At 42.2% G+C, this 26,005-nt stretch overlaps 1 protein-coding gene across 1 annotated transcript in view; it reads left to right on the top strand.

Annotated features, from left to right (window-relative positions):
- LOC111232085 (zinc finger protein GLIS1-like) overlaps nt 1-26,001 on the top strand; it is a 69,717-nt gene extending 43,716 nt beyond the window's left edge. Inside the window, exons 5-11 of the mRNA XM_022759439.1 lie at nt 6,131-6,292; nt 9,074-9,184; nt 12,312-12,453; nt 16,082-16,256; nt 24,523-24,662; nt 25,576-25,731; nt 25,843-26,001. Coding sequence (XP_022615160.1) covers nt 6,131-6,292; nt 9,074-9,184; nt 12,312-12,453; nt 16,082-16,256; nt 24,523-24,662; nt 25,576-25,731; nt 25,843-25,979 — 1,023 coding nt within the window. The 3' untranslated portion in view covers nt 25,980-26,001. The remainder of the gene's footprint in view (nt 1-6,130; nt 6,293-9,073; nt 9,185-12,311; nt 12,454-16,081; nt 16,257-24,522; nt 24,663-25,575; nt 25,732-25,842) is intronic.
- Nucleotides 26,002-26,005: the final 4 nt, after the last annotated feature.

Below are 26,005 nucleotides of genomic sequence, written 5' to 3'. Positions count from 1 at the left end.
GACCGGCTCATTATGTGAGCAGCCTCATTTAGTCATCATAGGAATGCTTCCTGTTGTGCCATCCACATACTTTTTAATCTGGCCCCCCAAACTATTTAGGCATGAGTGCAAAATGGCTGTTAAGAACAATTTCTTTAGTCATTTACATGACTACTTCCTCCCACCAATTTATCGGCTGAACTCGCATCTGGACAACACTCCCTCGCTTTTAAAAATTTGTTGCGTGTACTCATATCTCACTATTCATTAATCACAGCCTCCCAAAAATTAAGCAAAGTGCAGGACACAGGGGAGAAGAGAAGAGATGTGTCAAGCACAAACAACTCAAGTTTCTCTAAATTCATTTTTCTCCTGAAAAAGCAAAAAAAAAAAAAAAAAAGTTCATTGCTATCTTTGATTCAAATTAAAGCCCTATTCGCAACAGATGAGGCTGGCTGCTAAAAGGGTCCCGCTTCACAGTGGAAATGATATGTGTAAACTATGTAATGCAAATGTTTTAGCCAAGCTGTGTTTAATTTTGTATCCTGACGAAGCGCATGAGAAACCTGTCTCTCCTTAGCTGTCTCGTTGAATCATATGGATATAATTTCATCCATTTACGTTTTTCTGCTCTTTGCTGTGGTTGCCACAGGGCATTTGGAAGCAGGCAGATTAAATGCACATGTTCCTCCCATCCACAGCCGGGGCACTCTGCTCCACAGCCTCCCCTACGAACAGATCCTGAAGTGTTGGTGGTTTTCCTCGTTGGTCAGGGCAGAGAAAGACACCTTGTGATAAACCAACTCATTCCAGCGACCGCTTTTTTTTCATACTCATAAAGTTATACAGGCTGCTTTTGAGCATTGGCACTTTATAACATGTTTTATTTGGCAGTGTTTCCGTTTGCCACCAAAACTCTTTTTGCCCTTCATCGTGTCTGTCAGGCTTGGCAGTAAAGGAGCCTGGATGTATTAGGCAAAACTAATCACAGCGGAAAGCCTGTTGAGGCTGTTAGGCTCTGAGTACTTTTTTCTTTTATGAGGGGGGGGGGGGGGCTCTGAACATGAGTAATAGTGAATTTCATGCTAGTTAGCAGCCGAACAGTTGAATCCCATCTCCCCATCATTAATCAGAGGCCTGATCTACAATTACTGCCCGAGGCCTGAGAGATATCTTCGTGCTGAGGGAGATATCAAAGGGTTCCCTCGCATCTGTAGCAACCCTAGAAAAGCTCTGCTGTCAGGAGAGAAAATCCTGGAACTTATTCTTGAGGAAAAAAAAACGAGTCCTGTAGTCGATGACCTTGGCTACAAGCAACAGTCAGATATTGTTTTCCAAGAGCAGAACCTCTGCCTTACTTCTGATTCTCTCCTCTCTCCATCTCTCTTCTTATGCCATTCATCAAAGCTTTTAATCAGATTTCTGTCCTACATGTCAGCAGCCATATTTTCCCCCAACACCCCTCCATAACGGCTGGTTTGTTCGCATCATCTGCAGCTCCTGCAGGTTGCTAATGAGCCGCCGCATGTGAGGAGAGCTGCACACTGCTGCCTTTTAGCTTCGACACTGTTTGGCCTTCTCCCTGCCAGTCAGGAGTCATTTCCCATGAAGGCCTCAGGCGGGACACGCACCTCCACCAGCCTGCATGCTGCGCCCATAATCTGTCTGTTGTGATCAGCTGCCTGTCCACCCTTTCAACCCGCTCTTGCCCCCTTCAACCAAGTCAAGACCCCGCTGTCATCCCCAATGTTTACCGAGCTACTGAACCCCCACCCCATTCAAGAGTGAAATGGTGTCAAACGGGGCTCAAATCCCTCCACGCTGCCAGTGCCGCTCCCCTCGTGTGGTGATCTGTCGGTTTACCTTAGACGGAGGTTTGCAGAGAGGAAAACTAAACACGTTTAAAGCAATTAATGTGATTAGCGCCATCTAAACTGTTTTCATAGATAATATCAAAGGTAAAATCGATCCTGTGTCAGAAGCCTCAGCCACCACGGCTCTCTGTTTATACCACTTTGACCTATGTGCTCATTACTTTCTAAACAGTTTACATTTTAGGCAACTCCTTATGGAACATATAGAGGATGTACTGACATATGTCCTTTTAACTTGTTTTTGTTATTTTCATTGGCTTTTATCATCATTATATCTGTAACGTTCGTCAGTCTAGCGGGAATCAGACCCACGACCTAGGATGTATAACTGCCGTAGGACCACATACTGCCCACATCAACACTGTGAAAACACTTTCTCCCCCGTCAGTCCCAGCAGTACTGGTGTATTTTACAGCACCGTGTGCCCCAAATACGCAAAATGAAGTTGACAATCACTGAACTCACTGAAAGAAGCCATTTTAACCAGAAGATTGGCCGCGCTGAAACATCTTACTGTAGCATAAAATTTTTCATGCAGGGTTGCTGGGTAATGTCCATGCCTAGAGGTGGCGTTGCCTATTGGTTTTCCCATCAGGCAGGAAAACCTCATACTCAGCTGTCTCCCTGCTAGTCCCGCTCCCTGAGTAATAATACGCTCTACACGATTAACACGGTTTCCTCCATGGACCCCTAACTATAATTTAGTCTCAAATTTGTACTGCAGAAAAGAAAGCAATGAAAGAGTGATTATTCCCTTATACATAAATACACACTTTTGGCAAGTCAATAATAGCCGTGTTTGTTTTCCCAACTCAAATGCTCGGCGCCGTATTTCAGCAGTCAGCATGGACCGTGTCTGTCATGACCGGTATGGCAGTGTGGATGTTCCTCTGCACTGAGATTTTTATTAAACTTTCCCACCCTGGCTGCCTCTCTCGTTTCCAGCTGAAACATTTGATTGGCATGACTCAAGAATAATATGTTTCCTCTGTGCAACATTGTGCGACATGAAATCGTAAAGATATTTTCCATGGCTGCATGCTGAAGCCTGGACAGTCTATGTGTCTTTCTAGCGTTGTGGAATCCTACGTGATATTTTTCCTCATATTTCATTCCCGTCCTCCTTAATGTAAGGTTATGCTGCTGTCTAGTCAAGCAGTGAGACATTTTGGCTTGCGTACATTTTATGCATTTGTCATGGGCACTTTGGGACAAGTTAATGGCCTTAACTTAAACCACACTACACGTAACCTTAATCCAAAAATAGATGAGTGGATTGCCACTAATTATGCTGAACTCTTGAGCATGCGGCTGGCTATTGAACGCTTTGGAACTGTTTGAGTATTGGAAACTGTCAAGTACTGAAGGTTTTCTTGATCATGTCTACTTATTCTTTAATCAGATATTATAAATCATAACTTTGGTCATTTCAGACTGTGGTTTAACTTGGGGGAAGTTATTATATTACTGCTTGGTGCTGAGACAAACACATACTGGTGCTTTTGGCTTATTTTATTTATCAGAAAAAAGCGGTTTTGTAGAGAAACGTGTTTATATTTCTCACAGTGAGATATCAAAAAATGTATTATTATGGTACTAAAACTCAGGTATTGTATTGGCACCATCAATACTGAGTCCTACTTGAACGAGATGAGAAAATGTCAAGCTTTATTCTCAGTCAGAGGCATGTATAAAACCCCATGTTATGTTTTTGTGCATTTATGTTTGCCCAGGGTTGTTTTCAGTAAAATCAACCTCAAAAACTCGTAAAAAATCTGAAATAGAAAAGAAACATCGATCTGATCATGATGAGAGGAAGCTTTTGTTTCCAAACTCATCGGCTCAAAGCTCCTACAAACTTCATGAGGAGTTGTGTGCTGTGTGGCTATAAGCGAGCAGATTAAGACTCTCTTACTGAGCGACACACACACACACACGCACACACACACACACAGATCAGCCTGGTCACCTAACACAGCTCTACCATGACAGGCTTAGGTTTCGCCTATATTAAATGGAGCCTGGGTGAATAGAAGGCCCTGCCTGTGCTGTGTGAGTGAATGAAGGAGGCCAGGGATGAGCATTGAGCCCAGATGAAGCTGAAGGCCCATTAGAAGAATGGTGTCACTCTCTCCTTAGCTGTAACCCGACCTGTTGTTAGCAGGCTTCACTAAAGGTCAGGGTACAATGGACAGTAGAGACCTCAGAGGCTCTGCAACAGTTTTATTTGCACCAAGGTCAGTTTAGCTCTTTGACAGAAATTAGTTTTGGGTAAGGTTTAGTTTAAGTGGTGAAGCTGTTAAGCTAGAGGATACTGTCTGGCGTTTTAGGGGGTAACTTCAGAGTCAGAGTAGTTGCACCTTTGTTTTTAACAGACCAATTGCTGTCCTTGCTCCCTGTTTCTCAATGCTTGAACCTCTACTTTATGTTTTTGCCACAGTATGAATAGTCTCACCACAGTAATTCTCGCACCTTAACTAATGTATGAAAATAAAAAAAAATAAAATGGCTACCATGTGTATAATTTTTATGTGATCAACAAAGAGTTTGGAATATTAAAATCTAGGGAGTTTTTACTGCGGGAACTTTCCCAGGGGAAAGTTAATCCAAGTTTTGACCAGGAACAAAAAAAAGTCCTTGTTCCAGGCGGTAGTGCTTTCTGATGGTTCATGGACAAATTTGCCAAACACAGAAACTACAAACAACTACATCTTGTGTACAGCTTAATTTACAAAATAAGGAAGGAATAGACTTCCTAATAATAATAGCCAGTATCGATATTGGAAGCAGGGGTGGACATTTCTTGATGTTTATTAATGTGAACAGCAAAATTAGACTTTGTGTCGACTTCCTGACTGCTTTGAAAAAAAAGAGATGAGACTGAAATCAATAAAAACTAAACTACTAACTAAACTATCAAACACTCACATTGTCTACTTTAGAGACGTCTCCAGCTCTGCGTGTCTCCTTTACATTCATTCATTACATCAGTCACACCACAGTAAATACAAAGATCAACGGGATCACTCTGTTGTTGTTGTTGTTGTTGTTTCCTGGTGTGAAAATTGTGTTTCAGATGTTGCCATCTGTCATTAATCTCATCCGTCTGATCCTTACAGTTATTCAGATGTGGTGGAAACTCAAAGTGCAAAAGGGACTTTTAGTTCCCGAGTTCAGTGCCTTTGGTCCCATAGTTCCCGGAACCTTTTGATCAGAAAGGACTAATAGTTATTTTAGCGTGCTTCACCAGCAACCTTTGACTCTTTGTGGTGCTATGTGCTTTTTCATCTTTCCATCTCCACCACCACTTTTTATCTCTGTTTTCTTTTCTCTACCTTGTGACAGTCACGTCTCCCAAGTATACTGATGTCAAGGTGCTGCTGAAAACCTAAATGGGATTAACATTAGTTAGATATAAGTAGCATTGAGCCTACCATACCACTGTACACCCATGCACTTTGTGACTCTTTACACGGCAGCCCCTGCAGGGGGTCTTGACATAGACAGCCTCATGAACCAATCAGCCGTGTTTTCTGCTTAAGAGCAGGAGTGGATATACGAGAAGCCTCATAAATCATTCACATGTTAACAAATCTGTGGTGCTCATTGGCTGAGTGGTTGGGATCAAATGGGCCAAGCTGGGTCGGATACGAGCTTGTTTACAGTCACTGTCACTTGTCAGTCTAATGTACTATACACAGCAGAACACTTATCTTATGCTATGCATTACAGTCCATTAACCGCTGCTCTACGGCACACTCCCAGTTTCCCCTTCAATTTAAATAGCAGCCTTGAGGCAGGTGTACTGTCAAGCACGCCGCTGTCTTTCAAGTGGACGTGGTTTTAAACAAAGGTCCTTGGATTGGCTGTGTAATTCAAGAGCCATGGAAAATATGCTCGTGATCATACCACCCGTGTTCTTGAGCATCTCTCACTTTTCCATAGTTAGTGAATATGTGGTGTAGAGTGAACTCCTCCAGCTGTGCGAGTGATCAAGGGACTGAGGGAAAGAGTGGGACTTCTTTCTGAGTCACACACAGACACGTATACAGAGCCCACATTGTACCAGAATTTACCAGATTTACACTGATTGATTTCTTTTTTCTGTGTGTGTGTGTGCGCGCATGCATGTGGGTGTTTGTTTATTTCCTTGTGTGGTTCTGTGCATACCTGGGATCTGTGTGTGCATGCATTCCTGTGTCATCTGTATACGTGTGTGTGTGTGTGTGTGTGTGTGTGTGTGTGTGCGCGCGCACGCTGTGTTCCCTCCTCCACAGTTTGAGGGCTGTAACAAAGCGTTTTCACGTCTGGAGAACCTGAAGATCCACCTGAGGAGCCACACAGGAGAGAAGCCGTACCTGTGCCAGCACCCCGGCTGCCAGAAAGCTTTCAGCAACTCCAGCGACCGCGCCAAGCATCAGCGCACTCACCTGGACACGGTCAGAAACTAAGTCTCTGCTCTGTCTCACCTCCCAATGATTCACCAGAGTAGATTAATGTTTAACATGTCTCAGGCCAGCAGTTAAAATAGTCTGGGTGGTCGGAGTGTAGTGGAAAGGGTGGCTGAATGAAATTATAGACTATAGGTGTTTACATTTTTCAGATACAGGCTGCATTTACTTCCTATAAAATCCATTCAGGGATTAAATTATATGCAAATTAAAGAAAAAATAGTCGTGGGATAACTGGCATTGACTGTCCCCTCTGCATATGTGTGGGTGTGTATCGCTGAATAAAGCTTTGCTCATACTTCACTTTTATGCCAACATGAAAAACTGCGCTGCCGTCCAAGCCTCAGTGCCCATTTCCACGTCTTGACAGTGTTAGACTTTAATTTGCTGTCAGTCAGTGTGGCATTCTCACTCTCCCTACACTGGCAGTGACATGCCACAGATCATTAAATGATCAGTTCCATTAGGCTGAGTCGCAGCTCAGGCCATAACGGACTTGGATTGGAGCAGTGAGCTCAGACAGAGCTTCGCCTGTTTCTCTGACCTGTGGAGAGGGAAGGAAAGGTTGAGTCAGACCTTGCTGCCACTCGTCATGTCTCAGTAACCCCACCAATACTCACTTTATCACCATGCGCACGCCAACTTAGCTACGGAGTAAATAAGTTGTTTTGTTCAAATTATATACTTAAGTACAGTTGAGGTATTTGTTTCCTCTGCCATTAGAACATTTCACTTTTCTCCTCTGCATTTTAATGTAATTTCCGCTTTATATCACACTACTCCAATTTAAACAACCTACTCATGATATTTTTATCCACTGTATATGCTACTGGATACTTAAGACAATAAACGTAAACAACTAACCAGCTTTAAACTGTAGATAGAAATCAAGGACATTATATTGGATAGGAATAGAGTGTTTTAAAAAGTCTATGAATGTAATCAGTTGATGAAATCTGTGTTTATGTCAGTCCAAATTCAGAGCAAATTCTTTTTGCTCTCCTGCCAGAGAGCCACATCCAGTCAAGTCAATAAAGTTGAACTTTTATGGGCCTACCTAAAATTACACATTTGTCTCAAGAGGGCCTGACAACCAGAACATCACTGCATCCTCGATTTGGACAAGAATAAACTTAAGCAAAAGGAAAAAAAAAGGGAGAGGCAGAGGCGGGATCCCTGGAGGACAGACAAACATGCAGTAGGAGCCATAATGACATGTCTCTGACACAACAAGACCCTACAAATCTGAATATTTATCACTGAAAAATTAATGTTCATAACGAGGATGAAAAAAAAATTCCTTCCCCACTATGAAATGTCTCAAAAACTATTTTGTAATCCCTTTGTATTGTTTTCAATGATGGAAAGTAATAAAGCTTTAATTTAAAAAGGAATTCATTTTAGGAGTATTTTTATACATTCATTTCCAGCATGCCCCCCATCTGTTCCTGTACTGGCCAGCCACAGATGCTTTTTGGTCAGTGTAGTAGTAAATCATTCAGAGTTTTTACCAAAGGAGAAATTTGAATGCAGACTTTTGTTTTTCTGTCAGTTAGGGATTTTCTCCCAACACCCACTCTTTCCACAGTAGGACAAATGATACAGCTAATCTGGAACCCCGATGCTTATGGCTTCACATTAACACCCTGCTAAGGCCTTCGCTGCGCCTGCCCAGCTGCCTGCCCTGCCAAAAACACTTTGGGGGGAAAATCATTCTCAAGCTTTAATGATATTTATTCTACACAGAAGTCATGCTTGATTTTTTTTTTTTTTTTTTAAACTAAGGGTTCAGCAACGTATTGGGTACGTTACTTGGCAAAACAAACATGGCGGAGATGAGTGGCACTGTAAGCACCTTGGAATAACAATGGATTATTTACAGAGTAGGTTGAGGTATGGAGGCAGAGCTAATAAAGACGCGTATCCACTTACACTTTAATGGGCAACTTATATTCGAGGATGAAAAAAGAAAAATTGCCGTGAGGGGAAAAATCCCTCAATCAGCGAGCTATATACTATATTTGCTTGGTTAATGAGAGGAATGTGAAATGATGAGGAAACTCCATGACAGTGTAGTTGTTTTATAGTCGTTTCTGTTACACTAATGTGCCTACATCTCTCTCTTTACGACCAATCTGTATGTCAGCACCCACACTGACGTACAGATTGATGGTATAGAGTACCACTAAACATTATTTCCCATAACAGGTCTATTTTCATGGCATGCAATATAGAAATTCAGAAAGTGTAGCACAAACAAACATGCCACAAAGAAATTCTGATATATTTAATTAGCTGATTATTTAGAATCTTAAAGACTTAATTTATCATTATTAATCATGCAGTATTAATGTTGTCGGTACTGGGAGAGTGAGCTTTCATTGCTGAGGAGAGAAGGAAAAGTGAAACACAACACAGACCAACCAGATGATTAATAAAACATGGCAGTTCTGTCGTGTCGAGATAAATTTGGTGTTAAAATGTTTTACAACTGATTGTTTGTCTTTTCTTTTCATCCTTTTTCTGCTCTTCCTTTTACTTCAAATTATGTGTTTCTCAGCTGGAAGGTAGGACTTTAACTTTGCCTTTAATTCAACACATTTCAAACTCACTGTGTATTGATTTTGCTCCTTAATTTTTCAGTTCCTGTGGTGTCTTCTTTAATAGCTGCCCTGCTTTTTCCTCTGTTGCTGTCTTTCTTACAATAAAGCTCATTCAAATGTGTTACACTCTTAAAACTGATGTGAAATATTTTCTCTCTTCTCATAGAAACCATATGCATGTCAGATCCCTGGCTGTACCAAGCGTTACACAGATCCCAGCTCCCTACGCAAGCACGTCAAGATCCACTCAGCCAAAGAGCAACAGGTGCGTAGAAAGGTAAGATACTTTGTACAAGAGTGGGAAGGAAAAGCTATAAAAAAAAATAAAAAAAAACCCATATGTACCTGATTTTGTCAAGTAGTAAGAAAAAGGCATGTTTCCAAAAAGGAACCAAAATTCTATCGTGTGAATGAAAGAAAATGAAAGTTACCTAAAGTCAAACTTTGGGTCTACAGTATATTAAGATTTTTTTTCAAGGAATATTATCTGTTATTGTTCATTTTGCATTAAAAAAAAATTCTAGTGGGCATACAGTATGTATGGGTGGCTGTGCCTGCGTAGACGGCAACACAGCTGCTACAGTATACCCTGCTCGGGAACTACTGTGCATCTTTTTCTTGGTAAACTTCCAGTATGAACTGATTCAAGTCAATATGGTAGGGCTGCAGGTTTTACAAACAGAGCACTTTATATAATCTGCCCTGGTCTGATCTGTATTATCCACAGATCTATCTAGTTGCTTTAATTTAGGGGTTGGGAAGCCGGGGGTGGACTATAGGGGTGTCTCTGAGAATCGTTTCCCCAACAATAGATCAGGTTTGACCACATTTCATCGTGTTCATGGTCAAAAGCCCATTCTTTCCCTGACTGGAAGCGGGTAAATAACGGAGAGAATGGGCTCATTGTTGTGGAAGGGGCTGGATAGTGGCAGGCTGGATGATGTGTTCCTTTGCTTAGCATCGTAAAGGGAAACACATGTGTACTTGTAGCATTGTTAATAAGCTGTAGTGTAGAATACCCCAGTGGCCAGATGTTATGGACAAATGTCAAACAAATGCTCTTACTCCACTCTTGGAGCAAGCCCGGAGAGAAACTGTTAGGAGTGTCGCTGTGGGGAAAACAGAGCCCCAATTACACGTGATGAATGTTTTGCAGGGCACTCATAAGGCTCTCCCAGGAGGACACGCACATACACATTTACTGACACACAGCAACGAATCATAACTTGTGAAATCATAACGTGGATGATGCCAGCATGTTGACAAGTGCCATTATTTGTGATGTCAGTGGCCAAGAAGGCAGAAGGTCTTAAAAGATGTAAGTCACGCACAGATTAAGTTGTTATCTGTCCACTTGGTTCATTGCTGTTGATGAAGTCTATGGGAAAAATCAGAGGGTAAAGTAGATTGTCGTGATAATGCTGAAGAATGTTTCCACCCACAGTCCAACCACAAAATCAAAATGTGGAATTGATTTTCATGGAATAACAAAGGCTGGATTAGTGGATATACGGACAGACAGGCATAGGGAGAAAGACAGCCTCATTGAAAGGATTGGAATGATGATGGAGAAAAAAGCTTGGTTGACGGCATTGACCTTAGTCATGTGTAACTGGAGCACTTTCTTTCAACGACACACTTGACTTGTTCTGGTCCAAATGACTCAGAGCAACACCGCCAGATTTTTATGCCTCTTGGCATCATAAAGTTATCACTTCTTACTATTATACACTCTTCTCAAAATTATGTATTAATCAAGATAATTGATATCACAGCATGATGACGAAAATAAAACTTCATCTGCATTTAGTTCACATTTTGACTTTATGATCAACTGAACCCACATATAACGGATTCAGAGCCAGATGAACTCGATGTTCTTAAGTTCAAATTTAGCTGAATCAAAACACAATTGTTTACTAAGTGGAGATTTACGCGTTACCGAATTAAAACAGGATAGGGTTTCTTTGTGAATAAAGCATTAAATAAATAATAAATAAAATATTAAAATAAATAAACCAATTAAAGCTAAACAAATTGGTTTGTAAACAGGAATTAGTTTTGACAAAATATTTCCACATAGTAACTAATGGGCATAATCATTACGAAGCTAACAGAACCAGCTGACGAAGATAACATTAGCTTGCTAATATATAGCACTTTAGTATGGTCAATATATATCTCCCCTAACACTTGATCAAAATTCAGTTTAATATTTATGTAAAGTGTATGCATTTTAAATTACAAAATGACAAAATGTTCTGCCGGTAATGACTGAAGAATGTTTGTTAGCTTAGCATAATTGCATATTTGTTGATTATAATGAAGGAACATGTCACCCAGTGCAACATTGTGGATCACTGATGTGTTCTATTAGTTTGTGGGTTAGGATTCACTAGGGTGAGCTATATCAGGCTTTTCCTGCACAGGCAATACTTGGGATCGAATTATTTTTGGTTTTGGTCTTGGGTTCATGGGATTTGTCGACAAGAAGAAACCAGGGTTAACCTTCAACTCACAGATGAATAGTAAATATACTGCACTGAGCAGATCAAGTCCACTGCTGTTGTTTTTCCATAACTCCTCATCCAATACTGGGTCTAAAGCAGATGCCAGATACCTTACTGGCAGATTCCCCTTGTCTCCAGTCATTGCCTTAATGTAATTCTGGCTGGCCGTGTTTCGTTTCACACTGTTGGTTTAAAATTACTTCTCTTCTGTACACTTCAGAATATTAGCTATAGTTCTATCCTGATCTCTGTGTTGGCTTCTCAGGATCTTTGAAGGTAAATCTCCTGAGGAAAGAACAAGATGTGGTTGTTAGTACAGTCCTGGTGTGTACCTCAGCAACTGTAATGTTTTATTACAGTGAAATCCACTGATGTATACAACAGAGGTCAGCTGTTCCACTGATCCATAAGGCAGATGTCCCATTTCACCAACTGACACAAGTTTCCTTAGGTTTAGGTTTCCTCTGCGTGGCGTGTGATCGACTCTGAAGCTGAAATGTGTCTTCAGTTGCCCCCATTACTGCTGGCAGTGAGAGAAACAGAAGCAATCTCACTTTGGCTCTGAGTTGGTACAGGGATCACTTACTCATAATGTCCAAGGCCAACGAATGACTCAAAAAGGAGCGTATGATCTCTCCTCTGGTTCCCCCTGACTGACGATGTATTCTCATTTGCTGAGTTACTGTTTCAAATTAACACGACAATCACATTAAAAGAGAAAAGAGAAAACACACACCCCACATAGGGTCCAACCTACAAATAGACAAAACTGAAGCCTTGTTTTGCTCTTCGGTTGTGTAATCTTGCAGAGCAGATGGAGTTCTCTCTGATTGATTCAACATAGTTTCTTGTATTCAGTTAATGTCATGTTATTCTAATCTTTATGATCGACAGCTTCGGCCCTGCCCTCACCTGGAGCAGGATGTCCTGAGTGACTGTTTGTCCATGCAGCACCTTCAGAGCTCCACCTCCTCGCAGCACCTCTACAACGGCAAAGATGGTCGTTCTCCTGGACTGGGCCAAGACATCTTCACAGGTGCACACAGGATGCTGCTCTGTCATCCAACACCCTGACAATGTAACCTCATGGTTGTCACAGTATGTAGCTTCTGCCACTAGGGGTCACATTAGAAATCACTGGTTCACCGACGCAGTTCAACAGACACAGGATGTCTCGGAGCGGCCGGGAACTGAGCTGCCTTACACTTACTTGGCTTTTTTTCTCTGGTAACTTAAGATCCAGATGTCTGATGACTAAAATCTTGCCTTAAAAATGTTTCAATTTTGAAATTCTGGCAACCACAACACTGACGCAAGTATATAGGGGATATGACGTCATTGACAAATGAAACGGACCATGACCATAAATTAAAATCACGGATTTCACTAGGTTTGAGAATTGCTGAAAGCATTTGGGAAAATGTAAGTACACAACTCAAAAAAATTGATAACATAGGTCTAGTCCTTTCTAGACATTTTACTTTGGAAAACTTACATAGAATAACTTTAAGTTATCCGAAAGTCTCTCTCTCTCTCTCTCTCTCTCTCTCTCTCGATGCACCTTCCACATGGCAAAATGTCACAAAATGTGAGAGTATAAGTTAATTCCTGCATGAATTCAACTGAAATATATTATAACAAGTAATAATTCTTAATCATTTGCTCTTTGACTTTAACACAACTTGTCATATGACACCAGTAGTAGCATTATCCTCCATGGTTGAGCAATTCAAAATGTGAGTGCAAGAGTCTGGTTGTATCTCCAAAAATCAATGGCCGGGGCGTATTTGTTCCAAAACAGAAGAACAAGCCAGCAAGTGAGGTCTGACCGCCAGAAATCACGACACCTGGCAAAGCAATCACCGAGTCATTGGTGGTAATCAACAGCCATGTCAACATTCCTGCAGATGTATTATGGTCATTTTGTGCTTTCAGGCAGTAAAAATCATACTTACGACGCCTTTGGTCAAATATAAACAAATTACACCACTATAATTTATCTGTAATTGCTTATACACATTTTATATAAACATTTTAGTGGCTGGACTGTACTGGGGTATTTAAGTTTAAGTGTTACAACCTTGCACTTTTGTTTGTTTGGTTTGTATTTCATAACCATATCATGTTAGTCTGTCATCTTGTCATGCAAAGACTGCAAAAACCATTAGCAGCAGCTACAAACGGAAACTTTTACTCATCACATGTGGCCTTTAAACCTTCCATTTTTCTAATTGATGAATTCGACCGTCACCAAAAGTCAACACCACTCTGGATTGGGAACAAGAGACAGATAAATAGATTATAACAATCTTAAAGACAAGAAAGATGCCCCACAGCTTCCTAAGTTTATGGACACATCTGTCCTTGTTTTCTTCCTGTACCCCGTCCAGCCTCCCCGTTGCTTTCTGTTATTGTTGCTGGAACTCTGCGCACCGTTTGACGACTGTGAACGCTCAACTTGTCTTTGAATGTCGAACCGGGCCTCTGAGTCTTGGCTTTTTACCCTCGGCCTCCCTCTGTGTCTGAGTGGATGTTGCTTGCTCTCTTGTTTTAAATGGTTTAAAGCCCTGAGGAGCTCTCTCACGAGCTGATGCCAAAGCGCTCAAGGATGCAGTGTTATTCAAGGCCAGCAAAGAGATGTCGCAGGTTGGCATTCAGGATCTCCATTTACATGAGTTTCACTTTGTTCTGGGGCCAATAGGATGCATGGAAGAGGTGGAGCAAAGTGGGCAGCCATCCCATCATTAACACTTGTGGAGCAGAAAATGACTCATGCTTCCAGTCAGAGCTGAACTTGTTTTCCTGTTCGCTGGTTATAAGTCTGCTCTTATTCACACGGCTGCAGTGAGACTTATGAGAAGCCCCATTCTGTTTTATTGAGCATAATTAGAGTGTTCCCTGATTAACCAGAGGAAGGACTCCTCATAGTTTTAGTGCAGGGGTTTACACGTTCCTGCTGTTATGCTGAGTGGCTGATTTACCTCTCTATCTCCTTCTCACACAGAACTTTCTTTCTGAACTCATCCAGAAGCCTTTACACAACATCTTCAGAACATAATTCTCCACTAACTCTTAAAGAGTGCCATCAGATCCTCTCTGTCTCCCTCTGCAAGGAACTAGTGATGAAATTGAGGCAATCACAGCCATTATTTGTCGTCTGTTTTGCCGCTCTGGTAGCAGATGTTGGGGCTAAAGGGGAAAACATTTAAGGTCTGTGACTGATGATTTGGGGGGTAATGAATCAAGTTTGTAACCATTTCAGAGTGCTGTCAGATCAGGCCTCGGCATGCTTCCATTTGAGAACAGCTGTTCCTGGAAACAGCAAAACCAGGAGCACCGATCTCTTCTCCTCCTTTCATCTCTTCCTGTCTTCCCCTCTAGTTGCTGGTTAACGGCACCAGACAGTCAGCGCGCGGTTCTCCTCGTGGATGCTGGGAAAGAAATCAGGCGATAAAAGCAGAAGAAGATGGAGAGAGTAGATTTACTGTGTTGGGGGAACAAGTGGAGATCCAGTTCAGTTTCTCTTGGTGTCTACAATATCTAGTTCTTGACTGTACTATTCTTTCCCTCTGGAGCAACATATTTAAATGTTAATGGAACTAAACCATTGGAAAATTTCAAAGTAAGGTCTGACAGATCAGAAATATTGCAGCATACTCACAGAGTGAAATGTCCAAGTAGAGCCAAAGTGGTAAATTCACTGGTTCAAACTTCTCAGATGTTAAGATTTATTACTTTTTTATGTTATATTGTTATAAAATGAATACATTTCATTTTTAAAATGTTGGTTGGACAAAACAAGCAATTTTAAGACGTCGCCTTGGGCTTTGGGAACTTTGGGATGGGCATATTTCATTAAAAATGAAAACTAAAAACAAATAAAACATGAATCAATAATGACAATCATTAGTTGCAGCCCTAGTTTGCAGGGCATTCTGGATCAAAAAAATGGATCATTGTTTAATCATAGTTTGCAGCTTGAAACAGTAGAAAAAGCTGGCAACAAGCAGCCAGCATCAGTAGAAAATAATGGCCTCCTACAGACTGCTGCGTCAACAAAACGTTAATCAAATGTAATTGAAAACTCAGTGATTGAATAGTGAAAGACATATTGGACATTATGGAACAGAGTCATAAAGTTATTCCATTCTCTTCTGAACATTACCAGCAGTGGGAAGGATGTTTGAAAAAAAATCATACGGATACAGTAGATGTGCACACTCTGAAACACATCACATATACTGGATGCTCACAGTTAAATACAGTACGCCTGTATGTACTCTCAAAATCATAACCATGACACACAAACACACACACAGAACAGAGGCTATCCAGTAACCTTATCCACCCTTTTAAATGCCCTACTGTTCAAAGTCACTGTTAAAACATATGCAACATTTTAGTTTATTATTGTGTAATAAGAACAATCAGCTTAAAGGACAAACAAGGCAGATCCCTGTGGCAGCACAAACAATGTACCCTAAATTACAGACAGCGCAAACACAGAACATTTTATTTTACAAAGCTCTCTGATTGGATGAAGGTTGTCAAAACAAAATCCTGTTGCCATGAAAGGGCTTCTAATTTGCTCAAAGGAAAGATGGAACGCAGGGCCCTCGGGTTTATTTGGCACATTTACTGAATTAGCTTTGTTTGTCTTTCAGGCCTGTACACTGGCTCCAGCACCCCCCATCACAGCGCCTCAGTGGAGCTCCTCTCCCCTAACCCAAACCCCGTCTCCGCCACTGACCTTCCCCCACGACAACACAGACTAGACCGGGAGCTCGGCAGCCCTCATCACCTGTCCCCACTGACCGCCATGGACAGCACGAGAGACGGGTGAGTCCTTGGTGCACGTATAACATGGATGTATTCAGATGTTGGGATGTGTCATACGTACTGTAAAACTTTCTGGTAAGGGTGGGGAAATTAGAAATGTGTCAGCAGGGCAGTAAAAATAAACTGGTAAATTTCCTGATTAGTTAGTGGAAAATTCTATGAACAGTCATGTAAGTCTTTGTCACAATCCTGTCACATGACCGAAACCTCTTCTAATTGGCCTCTGCAGCAGATTCAGATGTGTGAGGCTAAGTCATAAGTAAAGACTCAGTGGACAAAGATGAATCATGAATCACATTTACTCTCACATACACCAGTCTGTGTATGTATCCTCACAAATACACAAAGGTCAAAAACTTAGCAAAGCACAAACTTTCTTCCTCTACTAAGCATCACCCAGATATTATCATTATGATCACACTCTTCACCCTTTGTTTCCATTGTCTTTCACCTATTTATTATCCTGAATCCGGGACGAACCACAGGGCGAACCCACTTAGCTCATGTTAGGTTAAGCCTCTCGGTCCTGCTGACAAACCCATTTGGCTGTCTTACTGGAAACAAACTCAACTCTACAACCCCTACGACATGCCTCATGGGAAGAGGGGCTGTGCTGGTCACCACAGGGTCAACAGGACACATCACCAGCTCTATTTCTGGCACTGGAGTCAGTGTTCATAAGGTCCCCCAACTCTACTGGATACGATGGTGTCAGCATGATGACCGAACCGCTTGGCCGAACATGATTCGAACTTAAATGACAGTAAACTGTCAAAGCAGCGTGATAGCATCATCCTCTGATGTTTGTGTTGTGAGTTGTTTCACCCACAAAAGGCAAGAATCAGCAGATTCTCTCTGAAAGGAGAAAGCATTATCAAACAATTCATATTGTACAAATCTTCTGTAGGTGCTCATGTTGTATAGACCATCACCACTGCATTAGACACTCCATCTGTTGATGGGCCATACAACAAACTGAACTGTATTATATTATACCATCTCAAAAGATGATGCATCCTCCAGATAATTGTGAAAATAAGTACATCTGGGGATGCTTTAAAAGAGAGAGCAATAAAACTGAGGATGATTTAGTAATATTTAGTAAGTGTCGCCAGTATTGCTAAATCTTGGCAAAAAGAAAATGTGTTTGTATTCAATTGACTGTGACGTGAATACATTAATTAACTCTACTGAACACACGTTTTTACAAGGCTGCCTCTTGCACAAGATACCAACAATTCAAAAGAGTAAATAGAAAATCTGTACAACTGCCTTGCTCGGGGACACTTCAGCAGGGATGGACAGCTCTTTTCATGTATCTTGGTTTATCCTCCTGTGCCTGTGTGCATGTGCGTGCGCATGTGTGCGTATGCCTGTGTGTGTGTGTGTGTGTGCGTGTGTGCATGTGTGCGTGAGAGGAACAGAATGGTTCCTATTAGTGCCGATGATTTCCCCAGAGAGCCAGCAGAGCAGAGTTACAGAGCCCAAGTGTCGTCAGGAGGCACAGTGTGTACTGTACTAAACAATGTGCCGAAAACCAGGGAGGTAGTGAAGGAAAACAGTCTTTTACAGTTTAATAACATTGAGAAAGAGTGGATGGAATCATGCATCATAAACCCTGTGTTACAAAAGTGATCATGTTACATAAACATGCTTTCCTTTGACTCTGTGGTCTGCTCTTTGGGTGTCTGTGTGTGTATATACACTTTTATGGGAGTATATACAGCACAGGCATATGACACAATGAGGTTTGATGGCTTTCTTACTCTAAGAGCCGTGCATGCATTTGTACTCATGTGTGTCTCTGTGTGTGGGAGTGTGTGTGAGTGAGAGGAGTTTACATATAGTAATCCAGGAAACACACATGATTGCATGTGATTGGGGTGTGAGGCACAGCAGACCGGTCGACTTCCAGCACAAACAGTGCAGCGGGCCGGCGCGGTTGAGCCGTGTGGATGTAAACGTCCGAGCGCCGCTCACAGACGTCAGGTCGGCCTGGAAGCATCTGGAAGGTGATGTGTTGTTTCAGGCCTTGAAAGCGGGAGAATGCTGTTGAAATTACCTTGTGGTTTCAGTGCCTCTTTCTCAGCAGCATGCACAATTACCTGTGTGGGGAAAGAAATGGAAAGTGAAAAGGACCTGAGTAGGGGATGCTGTAACAGCGGTTACACAGGCAGGGGGACATATTGGATGTGAGACGTGGGTCTGTTCCTTTGGGTGCTTGATGAGGAACATCTGAGTGTGTGTGTGTGTGTGTGTGTGTGTGTGTGTGTGTGTGTGTGTGTGTGTGCGCGCAGCACACTGAGAATCCCCCTTTTTCCTTACATATGTAACTTAAGTGCCCATTATGCCAGTAATCTCCCTTGTTCATGTATATCTTTGCTTCCCCACCTTAAGCTCCTTCATACTTGTGACAACACTGCATTAAAATTGCAGCAATTTCCAAATTTACAGATTTCATCAAATCAAGATGTTTGACCCAAAAGCGCTCATGAATGCACGCACACACATACTGCACTGCTCTATCTGTTCATCATACCGTATATACGGAGGGCGGGGTGAGGAGTCAAAAAGCGAGTTGTGGCAGGACCTACAACTAGCCGGGCATAAAACGTCTACTTACATTTGCCTGAAGATGGAGCATTTGATTTACATGTTTAAAGCCTTGAGTATACAGGCTGCTGCCAAAGTCAATATCAGCGCCACACTTGTTTTTCCCAAACGGTTTAGCAGGACATTAAACATTTTGACAAAATTATCAAACTAACCTGCCTCTAGTGTGGCAGCCTCTGACCTCATAGCTAAATGTGTTTACTCTGGCTCAAATGGGCCATTTAGACTCCTTTTACTTAGTGAATACCAGTGTCATTTTTCTGAAGTTAATATTAAAATATGCCAGTTAAAATACATTTGGTGATCGGTGTGATCAGAGTGTGTGTGTGAGTGTGCGTGTGCATGTGCGTGTGCGTGTGTGTGTAGGGCCTCTCTCATAGAGATGGCTGTTCGACTGTGGTGGCCTGTGCTCACAGAGAGATGGGTGGTAAATGTTGTCATTCAGTGCTTCGGCCATATGTGGTTATATAATTGCAGAGGGGAGACTCTACTACCTTTACCTGAGTATTGATATTAGAGCCCCTCTGCAAATATTATAAATACGGAGTTGGTTTGATACCTTGGCAGTGATTGACACAGGCTAATTGAATTACGAGTGGCGGCAGAGACGGCACAGAGCTACATTAAGAGTTCCTGCCCTGAAGGGGGACGTTCACGGCTCGTAACTCTACACTGCCTGTCTTCCAGTCATTATCATTCTCCAGCGATCCAGAAAATGAGTGTCAATCTCACAACCCAAACAAAAAAATTTTTGAGGTAGTCGCTCATGGCAGTATGTGGTCAGTCACTCATTTTGTGGTCCTCAGTTAATAACGTGTAGTCCTCAATTAACCCGTCTACACAAACAGTTAACTTAAGGAAAAAAATTTGGATGATTTACTGTCAAAATTCCTCCAAGAAGGATGGTGATTAAGAATGGATCCTTTTTGTTTGGGGCAGTTATCTTTCTGGGACTAACAGAGAGTTTCCAGGGCCCCAAAAATATCCTGAGCCCTGGCTGTGCTCTTCACACTGGGGCCTGCGGGGCTGGCTTAGCTTTAGCTTAGCTTTAGCCAGGATGCTGTAGTCTGTCTCTCAAGCACAGCTTTAGCTTGCTAACCAGAACCAGAAGTGTTCCCACCGATCTGCGCCAAAGAAGCCCCTGTCATCCATCAGCAGGGCTTAACGGTCGGCTGCAGAGGGGGGAGATGAGAGGGCAGGCAGAGGGTGTTTGTGGAGAATGTAGGGTCTGTACAGGACAGGGTCTGATCCCTGCTCCCTAGTGGGACAGTTAGCTGCAGGTGAAGGAAGACGAACGAGGAGCAGAGCAGGACTGCTCATGAATCTTCAGGTTTCTTTCCATCCCATCATGCCTCTATACAGTCAGCCAAGACTGCAAAGGCAGTTTCTAAGCCGTAATGTTTCTGGACCATAGTTGCACTCCAGTAGTGATGACGTCTATGCCCACATACCTGAATACGAGTCATTTTGTCTGGACTTGTGTGGATCAGAGCAGCATCAGACAGTCCAGGTTGGAGTGGCCTTTTCATCTTCTTGTTGTGAGGCTGGAGTTTAGCCAAGAACTTCAGCTCACAGAAAAATTCACTGAGTCACTCAAGTCGAAGTCATTGAGCTATTGTCCACTAGAGTAAGCAAAGGGTGAGGTCTCATAAACCATTAAGCCCCTTGTTCTCTTTAAAAACACCTCACATTAAGATTTCTTTCCCACATGATCTTAATGCAATATAGGCCAACAAAGTTACATCATTCTGCAATGTTAGTGAATATTTTACATTTCTCTCTCCATTCTCCCTAACCTCTTGACCTACTCTGTATTCATAAAATTTAGTTCATCAACCTGATAACCACACTTTAAAATCCCCGCTGACTCTACCTTCAGGAATCAACAGGTCAATGGTCAAATCACTCTTAGTGTAGCAGACCAGGAGTGGGTGGGCTGTCTGGAAAAAGTAGAGTAGAGCAGGATGGTCAGTGAAGACGAATATCAGAGGGGAGATTAATGTAGCATATGAAAGATTCCCATCATACCTCAAGCTTGAGTAGCTAGCAAGCTAGAGACTAGCGAGAGCAGGGCCGGGGGCAGCTGGCAGTGATTAGCTTATGATTCACTTTAGCTGCACATAGAGGCAGCTCGTAAAAATATGAACAGTATAACTGTTTCCTGAGTTTGTGCTGACAGCAGCTCCTGGGGGAATGCTGCTCTCTGCAGGAACACATGGCCATGCACTGGGCCTGTGCCAGCCCATGGATTAGCCACGCTTGCTAACAGCTAGCTCCTCCAGAGCTAGACTAACACAAGGTGTCACACAAACTTCCTCAATTTTGTGGAACACGGACATGGAGTTCAAGTGAAGTCCATGTACGGTTAAGCACTTAAATCTGATACCCACATGAACATTTTCAAAATGACAAGAAGGGTCTTAGAGTGAAAACCTCCAAACATTTCCCCCAATTTGCTGTTACTTCCAAAGGCATTGGAGCTATCACCTCAGTTTTAAGTTGTTTTGATTGGCTAATCCTGCAGACCTTGGAAAGAATTTGGAAAGTCCCTGCTTTAGTTTGTATCAAAACTATTAACAGTGGTTGAGAAAGCATTCGGATCTTTTACTCAAGCAAGTTGCAATTCCACATGATAACAATACTCCATTACAAGTAAAAGTTATGTGTTCATAATTTTAGTACAGAAAGTACAGAAGTATTTGCTGAGTATCAAAAGTAAGCATTAGTTAAATTGTAGCTGGTCCAGGGGGAACTTTTTCTAATTACTTTATATACTTTGGGGTCATTTATTTTATAAAAATGCACCATATTTTACCAGTTGATCATTTGTTTTGTATGTAAAATCTGTAATGTAACCAGTTATCATTGTCAAATAATTAATGTAATGGAGTAACAAGTATAGTATCTCCCTCTGAGGTGTAGTAGAGTGGAGGTAGAAAGTAAAATACTCAAGTAAAGTAAAAGTAAGTGCAATTACGTAGTTACTTTCCACCACTTGTTATTAGTATGATGGGAATCCCAGATTACTGCCAAAATATAATCATATGTTCATTGGCTCAAGACATATCTGTCCACATAATTTCATGTTATCAGATTCAGAGAAAGAGGACATACAGGAGCAAAAACATGACTTTCTTTATTGAGGCAATAAAAATCCAGAGTATATATTTATACAATTGTATGATGATCTCCGTTGATAAAAGCAATAACACAAAGAGCCTGAAGCTGTGTCCTACAGCTAAGTAAAATGTAAATAAATTTAGCATTGGCAGGAAAGCTTTGCAGCATTTACCATCTCCCTTCATCGGCCGCTCTCTGCCAAATGCCATGCACAAAGCCACTGCGAGCTACTGAGTGCTGGGTGGGACGTACCTCATGCATGGAGCAGTAGGTCATATAGTAGGCTCCAGCCAGGCCAGCAATGAGCAGTCATCTGAGGGCTCGGCCGCCTCCAGCAACACTCTGTCATCACATTCATATAGCGCTTAGTGCAAACCATATGCTTCCACATAGTAACACAGCAGCAGTTTATGTGTTGGCATTCCTGATATGCAGTCATGAGAGGGTACTAAGTAGCTGCTGAATATTTGGGGGGGAGGTGATTGGCCAGCTCAGTTTTTAAAGGCAGCTCTGTTGGCTATCAGTCTGGATTTTTCACCAGATTGCTGTTTCATTAAGTTAATGTCAAATGTACAACATTAAGTCGTTAAATTGTTGGTCATTTTGAGTTTCTTGTTAAATTTCACATTTAACATTTAAGTGTCTGAATAAATACCAGACGTGGTTCTTACTTCTGGGTAAATTTATCACTATGATCTTATGAAGGCTTAACAAGACACACATTGAAAATCTCTCTCTGCCTGTTTAAACTTGTGCTTCTGTGGCCTTTAAGTTAAAGGAGTTGTTTGACATTTTGGTAAATATGTTCGCTGAAAGTGTGATGAGAAGGTTGATACCAAACTGTAAGTTAAATATGAAGCTACAGAGAGAAGCTTAGCTTAGCACACAGGATGTAAACTGGGGGAAACGGCAAGCCTGGCTCTGACCAAAGTCAATACAATTTCTAAACATCACTGATTAATACACAGTATCTCCATACAACCTGTCAATTTTACATTTTGGTTTCTTGATTTTTGACATAATATATGAGCTATAATGCGGTTGCTGGTTGGCTGTTTATTAACCTTTGGACAGAGCCAGGCTGTTTCCCCCCGTTTACAGCCTGTGTGTTAAACTAAACTAACTGTCTCCTGGCGCTAGCCTCACATTGGTTGTACAGACATGTGAGTGGTATCAATTTTCTCATTCAACTCTTGGCACGAAATGGAATAGGAGTATTCCGCAAAGGTCAGACTATTTGTTTATAGTGATTAAATTCAGACCTTTGCCGCATTATCAGTGTTGACGGAAATGTTACTCGGTGGGATCCAGTAGGACTGAAGTTGTGACTTTTACATTAACGTGAGTCAGGCGCTTATTTAGACCTGAGGCATACACACATAACAAAAGGCATATCTGAAAGAGGTTCCACATTTCTGCTAATGTTTCTACAAAGTTTATTTTGAAAATGCATGATGTAATTCTTCAAATTTGTTGAAATCCCTTCATCCCTGCACACTTTACAGCAATGACAAAATTAAAAATAGGTAACATCCATCATGATAGCAGCATACTTTTCATGTTAGATGATATGATGTTATGCAGAACTTGCACTGAGATGCTGCTGAAAGCTTCTGCACAAGCTCAACGAGGCATGCTGTAGAGCGTACATTTCCCTCTGCAGGTTTTTGAGGGTGAACAAGTTTAACTATGACGCTAAGTGGCAGAATTACTATCAGCTGCTGTGATCGTAATATTTCACCATTTGCTATGACGCCTTTGATCTCCAGACTGTGGTTTCCCCTAGCAAACAGTGAGACTCTTTAAAAGTTGAGACTGAAGACGTATAAGGACAGTATGCTTCATTTAAACATTACTCTTTGATGGCACAGTGTTGTCAAGTTGAAGATTATTTCCCTGCAATGTGATTTGCCCACTGCTGTATCAAATATCAAATGTATCCCAATAACATTTTTCAAACTTTTATTTAAGTTATCAATATGCACAAAAATAAGCCAACGTGGAAACCTCAGTTGTTCTCCAGGCTGTTCAAATCCACAAAGTCACAAACATGTAATCTCAATATTCCTTCTCTCAGACGTCATGAATGTAAACACGATTGTGCTTTCTTCTCTCCAGGCCACAAAGCCTGGGGTTACTGCAGTGGTGGGCAGTGTGTGTGTGTGTGTGTGTGTGTGTGAGTGTTTGAGTGTTTGAGCATGGGGGGTGGTGGGGGGTGGTTTCACTTGAATGCACACTCTGCTGTTTGTTGACTTAAGATCATAATATGTGGTAGGAGGACGATTACGTGTGGGGAGCCCAAGTTTCCACACGCCTGGACCGTTTCTTCTTCTGTGTTTTTAGGATCACTAACTGCCCTGCTGTGGTTTAGCAGGCCGGCGTGTAGCTCTGGTTTTGATTGGGATGTCACAATGTATGAAGCATTTTTACAGCATTTTATGACAACTTGTTGACACTGTCAAGAAAGAAATAATGTTAGATTTAGAGCTTTAAATGTTTTATCTCACCCACCCCCTCTCTGCGTCTCCTCCAGGGTGTCGGGTCCCCTCCTGTCTCCTGGGATGAAAGCAACAGGGACGCCTCCTCCCCCTCCTCCTCCTCTGGAGAAACAGCATGGTCACTCCCACCAAAAGCCCTACTCTCACTATCACCATCATCAGTCTGCCAACGACGGTAAGACTGACCCAGACACATACTGTCTGAATGTAACTTGTTTCAGGAAATCTGTTTTGGATTGAATTTCAAAATGTTCGCTGGCGTTTCAATTTACTGTCACTAAATCTTTCCTGCGACAGGTGAATCAGCAACATGTAGCCCGCCTAATACTCTTATATAATGTCCTATGAGAGAACTCACAGTGCCAGAACACTTGAATACACTTCAGATCTGAACACCCTTGTGTCCTTTTTTCAAACGCTTTCTGTACCACCAAACCCACATAAAAGGCCTCAGCGAGAGGAAGTTGTCTCGTAGAGTAGCGATATTGCCCTGTGGCTCTGTCAGAGCATTTTTAGGACAGAGAGAGATTAGAGTCGTAGAAACAGAGTGGGGAAAACCACATGCCGGAAGCCTTTTCCCTGCACTGAATTAGCCAACAAAATGCTGGCTCATGTATTCAGCTGTCTCTCAGCGCCCTGACATTGGCAGGCTCAGCTGTCACTCCAGAGCCTTTTTCCTAATGCCTTAAACACTGTTTTCCCTGTAAAGATCTACACATGGACGTCTCTCTAACCGCGCTGTGGTCGGGGAGTTGCGTAAAAACGCTCCAGGAAAGGCTGCTTTCCCATTATCGTGACTCCTGCGGTCGATTCTGAGTACAAACTGAGACGATGGGGATAAATGTTACATACTAAGGGGCTGGCAGAGTTAGCACGAGCACAAATATAGCGTTGTCATATTTTGAGATCCACATTAAGCTTCAGCCGGATGAAGCGGACGCTTACTGACCTTGGAAACAATCACCCATAGATGTTGGTGGCAGTTGATCAAGTCTGGCTTCTATTTTTCTCCCCTCTCTCTCTCTCTCTCTCTCTCTCTCTCTCTCTCTCTCACCCCCGACTCCTCAACATCCTCCCTCATTTCCTAGAATACCAAGGCAGCTTTCAGAGCTGCTTCCATTTCGGAGACTCCTACAGGATGGAGCAGACGGTCGGTGGTGTCCACATCCCAGGAGATTCTCACGCCTACACTTCCCATCAGCACAATGGCTTCCACATGTCGACTAGCAACTCTGGCTCTGCAGGTGAGGACATTTTACTTCGGGCCTAAATGCCGGAATCAAAAAGATCATAAAAGATTACGTGAATGATTTTATCAAAAATATTAAACAAAGTGCACGTCATGTCTATTCCAGGCTTCAGCTTGACCCAGGAGCTGCAAGGAAACGCAGGGTGCCAGTTCTCTTCAAGCCCAGAGGAGAGCATTTTCTTCCAGGTGGGCAGCTTCGACCGCAGCCTGAGCCACATGTCCTCCGTCTACACAGAGACGTAGAGCAACACTGGAGCAGGGCACGCTTC

The sequence above is a fragment of the Seriola dumerili genome, unplaced genomic scaffold, assembly GCF_002260705.1.
Source record: "Seriola dumerili isolate Sdu_G_001 unplaced genomic scaffold, Sdu_1.0 BDQW01000322.1, whole genome shotgun sequence".
In the NCBI taxonomy this organism is placed as follows: domain Eukaryota; kingdom Metazoa; phylum Chordata; class Actinopteri; order Carangiformes; family Carangidae; genus Seriola; species Seriola dumerili.
The sequence above is the reverse complement of the archived record's forward strand: the minus strand, read 5'-3'. Positions and strand labels throughout refer to the sequence as shown.